Genomic DNA, 10850 nt, shown 5'->3' on the forward strand with positions numbered 1-10850 from the left:
CTATATAATCAAGTTCATATATATATAAGTAGGAAAATATAATGATTATAAGAAAATCGTGTAACAAATAACCAGCATGGTCAACCAAAAGAGAGCTAAAGCAGAAAAATAGATATGCAAAACATTAAGAAAATATAGCATACAATTATATTCCAGCAATCAACATACACTTAGAGTTCATTTAACTGTCTAATAAAACGCTAGCCAGTTCTATTGAAGAAGATTAACATGTAACAACTGGGATCACTAGATGATACATAACAAAGACATTGCTATTTAGCAGGAATAATGCTTTGTAATATGCAAAATGCCGTAAAACAGATATAATGTTACGCAGCAAGCGAAAGAATGTGCAATAATAATGGTAATTAGCAAATATGCAATATAGTAAAGATACAGTATAGCAAATATGTTATATAGCAAAAAGGCTGTATAGCTTAGGCTATATAGCAAAAACGTTACATGGCAAAGAGGCTAAATATCAACGATCCTATGGAGCAAGTGTAATACTACATCAATAGGTAGCCTCTAATATGTTATGTAGCAAAAATGGCCCTATGTAGCAATCATGATGGTGTACAGCAAACATAATGCAATGTAGCGAGCATGATACTTGTACCAGAATGGCAGCAAACAAGAAATTATCAGAGTAAAATCATTTAACAATCTAAAGAGTTGCAAGACTGAAAGTAAATAAAGTAGATAATATGAATAAGATACCGGAAGTAGTGGAAATGGAAGTGTGTCAGATGTCTTTCAATGCTTGATCCTTGAGAACTCTCCTCAGGATCTTACCTGATGCAGACTTTGGTATAGCGTCAATCACTCGTATTCCACCTCGTAACTGCTTGTGATTGGATGCCTTCTCTGTAATGAAAGATTCATAAAGTGGGGACCAAAGTTCATTTATGTCTATCAACCTATGGTTCAGTAATAGGTAGTCCAGTAGCAACGGAATACACAGTGTTACCAGACAATATACAGTAGTACCAGACTATACAGTAGTACCAGACTATACAGTAGTACTAGACAATACAGTAGTACCAGACTATACAGTAGTACCATATGATACAGTAATATCAGAATATACAGTAGTATCAGACTATATAGTAGTACCAGACTATACAGTAGTGCCAGACCATACAGTAGTACCAGACTATGCAGTAGTACCAGACTATACAGTAGTATCAGACTATACAGTAGTACCAGACTATACAGTAATATATAGTAGTATCAGACTATACAGTAGTACCAGACTATACAGTGGTACCAGAGTATACAGTAGTATCAGACTATACAGTGGTACCAGAGTATACAGTAGTATCAGACTATGCAGTAGTACCGGATTATACAGTAGTACCAGACTATACAGTAGTATCAGACTATACAGCACTACCAGACTATATAATAGTACCAGACTATACAGTACCAGACTGTTTGACAATAACAGTAACTATGCAACAGTAGCATATAAGGAGAGAGTGCAGAGTTCCCTCATAACCACAGTGCGAGGAGATGTAAAGGCTGTCAAACACTAACCCTTCATGTAAGTGTGTATTTCCTCATCAGACACCGACTGACCAATTTTAGCCACAATATAAGCTCTTGGAAGCTCACCAGCCTCATTGCAAGGTACACTTACAACAGCTGAGTCAAGGATCTTATTATGAGCCAATAAAAGAGCTTCCAACTCTGCTGAAGCAACCTATCACAGAGCAGGACATGACTGCAGTTCAACACAGACGCTAAATTTGTCTCAAAAAGATGTTCTTGGCATGTATTTACAAACCATGCATGCCTTACTTCATGAGATATAGTTACTTGTATTGATAAACCAGCTGAATACCCCGGCGTTGCACCAGTAGTAAAAGAAGTTATTGAACAAAAAATTCTTTTTTATTTAATAGGAAATATTTATCATTCTAACTTTTAAAGGAAGGCGTTTATTTGCTTTTTTGTACTTAGTCAGCGCGTTTGAAATGGCTGAAGCCTAGTTTTATAACTCCCACAACACCAGAAGGAAGACAAAGGATACATCATAAAATTTTTAGGGTGCCAGGCTCTCCAGTAGGCAAACCAGCCACCAAAGTTTTATACAATTTTTAATATCTAAAAAATTTGATTGCTGTACACAAACTTCATTGTGTGAAAAAGGAACTAAAAGTCCTCTCAAACTTTATTTGAGAAGTGCTTTTTGTGCAGGTCAAAGACTACAGAAAAAATAGGACAACAGTAAAAGTGTTTAAAAGTTGACTCGCAACAAAATTCACATTACAGTTATTTGGTATCAAAAGGCTCACCATGCCTTACTCTGCAGTTTTTTAGGTTCAAAATATGTGGAAATGTCATTACAAGCTCTTAACTCTTTCACTACCGCATTAAATACGCTATTCTGACCAAAATAATTCAAGTTACGGATTTTCGAAAAATCGATATACCGCTAGTATTTACGCAATATATTGAGAATCAATGCAGATATTGTTTTGAGGAATCAATGCAGGAATTATTTAGTTGGTGATTTTGATTGTTTGATAGAGTACGAAGCATCTCAAGACATCACATGTACAAAAGTTTGATTTAAAACTTTTCAGTCAGTTTTTAACAAGGTACTTGCACGAAAGTTTCGTAGATTTTATCAAAAATTATCGGTATTTTTTTATCATTTGCTGATTGTTTTTGATGTTTGAGGTGATCTGATTGTCAGGATGTTTCAAAATTAAAATCGACAAAACTTGATCGCAGTTAAAATGCTCAGAAGAAAAAGACATGTGCAGACAAAAATGATGTCAATAGTCATGTATATTGTTTATAAGTGATAAATAAATGATCTCATAGCATCGGTAATCAATGAAATAAATTCCAACCAACTTACCTTTACAATATTAAAACCATCTGTAGCAATATATCTGACGCTATGTTAGAAGTTATATTTCAACAATCATGAACAAAATTAATACCAAATAAAATATATGCCAATAGAGTAGTGTAACGCTACAATTTGAATGCAATAGCCGGTGCCATAATTTAGTGTGGAAAATGAGAAGTGCGACTATTGAAGTCATTTTTGGAAGTCTTTTTTTCGTTTTAAGGGTAATCAAAAGTTTGGTCGATTTAATCTTGAAACATCCTGGCAGTCAGATCACCCAAAACGACGTCTAACGGTGGCGTGAGAGAGACTCGGCGGCAACACGTTTGGTATGTTACACTTTTGCAACGATACGTAAAAAAATCTCAAAAATATCTATACTTTCTGATAAAATCATTTAAAATTTGACATGGTAAGTAATTGACATTTGACAGCGCTGTCTCATATTCAATATAACAGCTGACACAGTGGCTACTAGATAACCTAAGTTACAGTTTATAGGACAACGACCTAAATGTACAAAGAGAAACCAATTTTCTCATTACTCCTTATTTACCTGAACACTCATTATTTACCTGCACACCTCATTATTTACCTGCACACTAATTATTTACCTGCACACTAATTATTTACCCGCACACTCATTATTTACCTGTACACTCATTATTTACCTGCACACTCATCATTGACCTGCATACTTATCATTGACCTGCACACTCATTATTTACCTGCACCCTCATTATTTACCTGCACACTCATTATTTACCTGAAAGCCTTTATATTTGATGAGCTCCTTCAGTCTATCTACCACGTCGAAAAAGCCCTCCTTTTCATAGTACCCGATATCATCTACCAAACAAACGGCATAAACATTGTGAACTGTAATTAATTTTACTGAATGATTAAATATAAAACGGTTATCTCTAACTCTACTAAAGAAAAGTCTAACTACGTAAAAGATCAGAGAATTTAGTTGCATTACCAGTTCTAAACCAATCGCCATCTAGGCAATCAAGAGTTGCCTCCTCATCCCTCCAATAGCCTTTCATTATGTTTGTACCATGGAAGTATAACTCTCCCTCTGTGTTTACTGGTAATGACTTCCCACTATCCAAATCAACTACCTATTGAAAAATACCATAATATTCAAGGAAGAACTTGAACTTCCATGCAACAATACAAAACAATATGGTATAGCGGATATTGTTTGCAACATTAGAATAATATTCAAGCAAATAGAAATGATGAAATGCTGGCAGACTCATGCTAGAAGATAAATAAATACGGAAGCAGAACCAAAGTCCTTATATAGCCTGTTTGCAAAGCGTCCAGAGATATTATGGTATTGACCTTGGTAAGATATTTGTAGCAATTTCACGAGGTGCTTTCAATTAACTGTACTACAGTATTCCCGCGCTGCTTTGCTGCTACCCTTTCAAGGTTCAGAACTTTGCGAGTAAAATTTCTCATTAAAAACAAAAAAACTAAAGAAAACAACTGAAACAATTGAAATACATAAATATACATGCGTAAAGTGCAGTAATCCTATAAAGTACAAATATGTGACTTCCTTGTAACAGCGAACACAAATAATCACAAGCGCAAATTGTCAGACCAGATTAAGTCCAAACTACACTCGTACTATATAAGTTCAATCTCTGGCTTAACATAATAGAACTGAAGTCGAAATATAAACTGAATATCAATGAATATACCTTCAATTTACTCACTTATTATATAGGAAATAAATATGTACAGTATGTTTAAAACCCAGTATAAGTGTTCTGGTATTAAATTTGTTAAAATTTACTTTAAAAAATTGGTTTGTAACTCACAGGTTTTCACTCATCGTAAGGACGTCTGGTCCCCATCAACCACGAAAAGTGAGGCAATATGGTATATACCACCAACATAATAATATCATTGCAACCTTCAGACTACAGTCCTGTTAGCGAGAGGAGAAACTCCAATGTCTCTGCAGAATTTAAATGAGCTAGTATGCAAACATTACAAAAATTTTGGGAAGCAAGATTTCGCAACGCTCAATGGACTAATGAAAAGTAGAAGAGAGTAATATTTACCATATAAGAGTGATCCTGAGAGACATAGTTGTAATGATGTTTCCAACCAATCAGAACACTTCAAGTTATTGAGAACACAACTCTGGAGATTCTGATAACTAAACAAGTCACGAATATCATTTTTGTTGATGATTACTAATACGACTAAAAAGTTATACATACATACGTTAAATAATATAATGTGTATAAATAATAATTTTTTTATATACCATATTAACTGCTAACCTCTGGATAATATATTTTTCATTATGATAATGATAAAAATGTGCAACGACTTAAAAGACCAGAGAATTTAGTAGCATTACCATTTCTAAACCAATCGCCATCCAAACCAAACCAAACCAAAATATTCAAGAAAGAACTTGAACTTCTATACAATGAAACAAAACATAATGGTATAGCGAATATTGTTTGCAAAGTTAAAACAATATTCAATAGAACTAATGAAATGCTGGCAGACTGCTGGAAGATAAATGAAAATGGAAGCAGCATTAAAGACCTTACAGATCCTGTTTACAGAGCATGAAGCGATATTATGGTATCAACCTTGGTAAGATACCGGTAACAATTTTACGATGCGCTATCAAATAATTGTACTACAGTAGTCCTTTGCTGCTTCGTGGCTCACCTTTTGAGGTTTCAGTACCTCACGGTTAAAAATTGTTCATTGAAAAAATAAAAATCAAAAACAATTTTTTAAATAACCATTAAAAAATTAAAATACCTAAATATACATCCGTAAAATACGTCAATCTCATAAATTACAAATTTGTGACTTTTTTCTCACAGCCAACACAGTTAATCACAGATACAAATTTTCGGACTTGGTGAAGTCCAAACTACACCTATGCAACATAAGTTCAATCTCTGGCTTAAAACACTGGAACTAAAGTTGAACTATAAACTGAAATTAAAAGAAGATAACTTCAATTTGCTTATGTAGTGTATAGGAAATAAAAACAATATGTTTACAACCCAGTTTAAGTGTTATGGGGTTAAAGTTTGGCTCGTACATAATTATACTTCAGAAAATTGGTTTCTAATTCACAGATTTTTACTTATCATAAAGACACCCAGTCTTTAGCAACCACAAAGAATTAGAGAATATTGTATATACTACCAACATAATAATATCATAGCAACCCTCAGGCTACAGTCTTTTCAAGTGGCACAGAAACTTCAATGTCTCTGCAGAATTTAAATGAACTAGTATGCAAACATTAAAACAATTTTGTGAAGCAAGACTTCACGACGCTCAATGAACTAATACATTGAGCGCAGTGAAATTGTCCGCATTGTTACGTTTGCAATACAACAATGATTAGGTGAGGCACAATTGTGACGGTATTTTTAACCAATCAGAATCTTCAAGCTATTGAGAACACAACTCGTGAGATTCTGATGACTAAACAAGTTTTAAACATCATTGTTGTTGATGATTACTATTGCAAATAAAAAGTTATGCATTCATGCATTAAATAATACCATGTGCATGAATAATAAAATTCTTATATTAACTGCTGGATAATGTTTTTCGTTACATGCCAAAATGATATAAAAATGAGAAGAAAGAAATCAGGTACTATTGAGTGCGCTGAATTGGCCTGCTTTGAAAGTTGGTAATCTAACAGTTGGGATAGTGAATTGTAGGTTGTAGTAACAGAAAGTTCATGAACTGAAACATGATTGTAGATGTAGTAAGTTGATATCACGCAGTAGATAATGATGTTTGTCAAATGTGTGGAAGTATAAGTACAGACAGTCTGGGTATAGTTTATGAAGGATTTTAAAATGTTGTAACACAAGTGCAAAAATAAATAATTAATGATTATTATACAACACATTTCAATGGATGTTTAACATTGAGAAGTAAATTATCAAGATTTTTACACGCAGAAATTTTACTTAAACCATGCATTACAGCAGTATTGTTTATAATTAGCTATTCGAAAAATGTTGTTGAGGTTTTGGATATTATATATAGGTCAATCTATAAAGTAAGAATCAGAAATTAGCAGTTTTTAAGTTTGATTATTTTCAAACTGATACTGAACTAATGTGGATAATGCATCCAGACAGCTGACGCTTTGTCATCAACCTCACAGTCACAAATGTCTAGGACTGAATGATTTACTCTCACCGAGTCTCCGTTACGACTAAGACAATATGAAAACATGAATGACTCTTTAAACATATATTAAGTTCTAAATTTTTCTAATCAATGATTAAAAATTGATAACATCACTCCAACCAAAAAGTAGAACCAGTTGCACATTCTCGTCAAAGTTGTCATGGTTTTCATGCTTCAGCGTCTCATCCCCAACAATGTGATATTTGAAAATTTATGTTTCACATGTTTTGCAACAGAATACCCAATCTCAATATTTTGACAAGGCATGTCCCCAATGATGTCAGCTATTGATATATGCAAGGGCCTCAATGCACGCTCACTGTTTTTTTAACTTGTTATATTTTGTTATGGCTGTGATCATAACACTTAATTGCAAGATCAGCAATGCAGTGTTATTATCTGTTCATCAGGAGATTAATCATGTTATTTTAAGAAAATTCAAAGTCAGCAGTTTAGATTAATTCTCAAAAACAATCAAATTTTGGCTATGACCAAATGTTTACTTTCACCAAATATTTGCTATGAATATGACAACAATTACACTTTATTGATTATTCATATATAATATCAATTATTAATTAAGATTTCAACTTGATACAATAATTTTAATGAGATAGATTGAGTTTCTAACTTGTTACAAGAGTGTTGATGGAACAAACTGAACTTTTAACTTGAGACAATTATAGCATTGGTGAGATAGACTAAATTTTCCACTTGATAAGAGAGTGTTGATCAAATAGACTGAGTTTTCAATTCGATTTGAGGGCGTTGGTGAGATAGACTAAATTTTCCACTTGATTTGAGAGTTTAAATGAAATAGTCCAAGTCCCTAACTTGAGAAAAGGTTTTTGGTGACCTTAAGAAAGTGCCTCACCAGATATGAGGGTGCCGTCAACAAAGACAGTTTCACAAATGATAGTGGCCTACCTTAGCCTTGACATTAGCTAGCAAATTTCCGGCTGAGCCGGAATTGGTTTTCCGTTACATACTAAAAAGAAGAAAAGAGAATGACCAGACAGAAATAAAAAAATATTAAGGGAGTTGAACTAAAGTGTTTTTAAAGTTGATAATCTATTAGTACTGTATAGGAGTCAGGATAGTGAATTGTAGTAACAGAAAGTTCATAAACTGAAACACATGATGGTAGGTGTGGTATTTTGGTGTCACAAAATAGAAAACAATGTTTTCCTATGCGTAGAAAGATGCATACAAATATAACTGGCAGTTATCACTCTAAAATTATCATTTAGTCTCAGGTCCTCAAATTGTTATGCTGGTTACCAGTTTAGTAAACGATAAGAAGCACTACTTTAGAATACGATTAGGTTAATAGTGTCTGACATATTTGGTGACCTGAAAGCAGCACTTGTGGGAATTCTAAAAAATTATGTTGACCTTTAGGTCAACCTTTAGCATCTCAAAATGTTTGCAGGCATACGTAACTTCACTTCTAAGACATGCAGAGGTAAAATGTCACACTTTTCAAGTGTTATGATCCAGAAATGAACACCATACTAAATTATTTAATGTATGAAGTTTTCTATAATGTATGTGAGTGATATGAGATTTTTTAATAGCCACTTGAGTTTTTAAAGCATCATTTGCATCATGTATTTATTTTATGGTATATATGAACTAATTTGTAGGGCCTGAGGCTTGGGGAGGTTTTTACCTCCAGTGGAAACTGTGCGGAACAGGGAAGAGACAATCTCCAATAGACATAATACCAGAGGACTTGCTCTATGACTCTAATCTCAAGCGTATCAGTCTTGATGAACACAAAGTAAGTTACACAACTACATGCAAGGGTATTGCACTCCAATGAGGCTCAGACCTTTTGATATTTAAATGTGTTGACCTCTACATTTGTTCAAAACCCAAGTTACTTCTGATTGAACTGTAAGTTTTAATTTCTGGTTGCTATAATATTTTATAGTTCCACGCAAAAGTATTATTAGTAGTAGTTAGTCATTAATTGCTGCTGATGATGCCCAGCTTCCCCTCTGTATTTGTTTTCTTGAACGTTTTGTTCCAAGATAGACCCTGCCAGAATCCTGGGAAGATTCTACATTTGTTCAGATTCCTTTCTGTAGCGTATTTGTATCTTAGCTTTGTACATTCTATTTGTACTCTCTGAGTGGTGAAACTAGAGTATAAGCTCTGGTAGTCTAGTGTTATGCAATCTGTCAGCATGTTGAATGTTACATGTTGAATCCTGAATATTGGGAGGATTTATTTAGCTCTGTTCTAAAATGTTAAGATGTGTAGTATCAGTTACAGCTCAGTATGTTGGCAGGTATTTATTAGTGTTAGTTATTATTCTGTTGCCAGCTAGGTTCAAAGAGTGCTTAAGAACACAGGCTATGACTTGACTGTGGAAATTCATAGTTCAGCCCATGATGCGACACTGAGGCGACACCGCTAGGCTACAGTTATACTGTCTATAAGATAGTTATACACTTTGGCATAAGGACACTCAAGGCAGCGAGCATAGAATAGAAGGAAAAGCCTTTCCAGCTGAGGTATGTCTACTGATAACTCGTTCGTTAGTTTGATTCTTTTTTCAAATACTTATGACTGTCACTGTTGCTATTATTCATACTCCTTGCAAAAGGAGTTATTTCCTCTACTTGTGAGTAGACAACTCTGTTTAATATTTATTTAATTTATTTAAATTTGCTACCATCCTAGCAATAATCTACTGTAACCCTCTTTTTTCTGACTTGTTGCTTAAATTGACTCAAGACTCATTACAAAACCTTGCTATCTTGTCTCTGATGATCGAGCTCAACAAAAGCAGTGTGACCAACTTGGGAGACATAATTGAGAGTGCCTCCAGCGTATAATATAAAGGTAGACCTCTCAATTGCAGTTCACAGGATGTTGAATAAGAAACCAATAATACTTCAGAAACAAAAAGATTCAAAATGAGTCTTGCCTTTGACATTTACTGACATTTGCTTACATATATTTTGCAGACACGCTTTAAATCATTAGGAACATCATTTCGTGTAGAATTTGCAACAAATTTAAATTAACTGCTAAATAAAAAAACTTGGTTTGAACTTTGCTCTATATATGTTTTTGCTATAGTATCAGTAGAGACTTCAATGTAGTGTCTTTCTCGTGACTAAAACCATCCCAAGATTTTGGACTTTGGTTTAAATTTGCAACAAATATCCCAAACAATTTTTGAGGATTTAAAAAGTTTATCTGTAAGATATACATATGTTGTGAATCTTCAAAATTATCAAATACTTTAAATAATCGTATTAAATCATTAAAATATGTATAATATAATAAGATATATATTAAATATATACATATATATATCTAATATATATATTTAATATATATTGAATATATACATACATATATTTAACATATCTTATAAATTATAACATAGTTAAATGATACAATTTATAATAATTTAATGTACATATTTACATAGATTATATCAAAATTAATATAAATATATTTAGGTATACATTTCACAGACAAATACTTTAAATAATCATAAGTCAAATAACTTTGGAATATTTGTTACAAATTTGAACTGAAACACAAAATCTTGAGTAGGTATTTGGTCTCCAGATTGAATAGGCAGGTTTTACCTCCATGGAAAACCCACACTTCACTCCTGTACTGTATGAATAGAAAAGCCGATTTGGCCAATTAGAATGCGCAATCACGATGTCAAAAGTTCTCATTAAATAAATAATTTTGCTTCAATGCTGCTACATCACCACTACACATGTAAATTTTCATTAGT

The 10850-nt window shown here is 33.2% G+C and overlaps 1 protein-coding gene across 1 annotated transcript; it reads right to left on the minus strand.

The window, feature by feature from the left end:
* Window positions 1-357: 357 nt before the first annotated feature.
* On the minus strand, window positions 358-8011 carry LOC137406505 (uncharacterized). Its single transcript, XM_068093084.1, has 5 exons — window positions 8006-8011; window positions 3849-3990; window positions 3633-3715; window positions 1540-1705; window positions 358-867 (listed from the first exon to the last, which is right to left on the minus strand). The coding sequence occupies exons 2-5, from the start codon at window positions 3913-3915 to the stop codon at window positions 746-748; spliced, it is 438 nt and encodes a 145-aa protein (XP_067949185.1). The 5' UTR covers window positions 3916-3990; window positions 8006-8011; the 3' UTR covers window positions 358-745.
* Window positions 8012-10850: the final 2839 nt, after the last annotated feature.

This window comes from Watersipora subatra, chromosome 10 (assembly GCF_963576615.1).
Source record: "Watersipora subatra chromosome 10, tzWatSuba1.1, whole genome shotgun sequence".
In the NCBI taxonomy this organism is placed as follows: domain Eukaryota; kingdom Metazoa; phylum Bryozoa; class Gymnolaemata; order Cheilostomatida; family Watersiporidae; genus Watersipora; species Watersipora subatra.

What these genes read in the sequence shown, in the direction of transcription:
- LOC137406505 (XM_068093084.1), bottom strand. Translation starts at nt 3,915, where the DNA reads ATGAAAGGCTATTGGAGGGATGAGGAGGCAACTCTTGATTGCCTAGAT. An exon ending in TCAAATATAAAGGCTTTCAG is followed by an intron (nt 1,706 to 3,632) that starts GTAAATAATGAG and finishes GCTCTGTGATAG; the next exon opens with GTTGCTTCAGCAGAGTTGGA. An exon ending in AATACACACTTACATGAAGG is followed by an intron (nt 868 to 1,539) that starts GTTAGTGTTTGA and finishes CTTTCATTACAG; the next exon opens with AGAAGGCATCCAATCACAAG.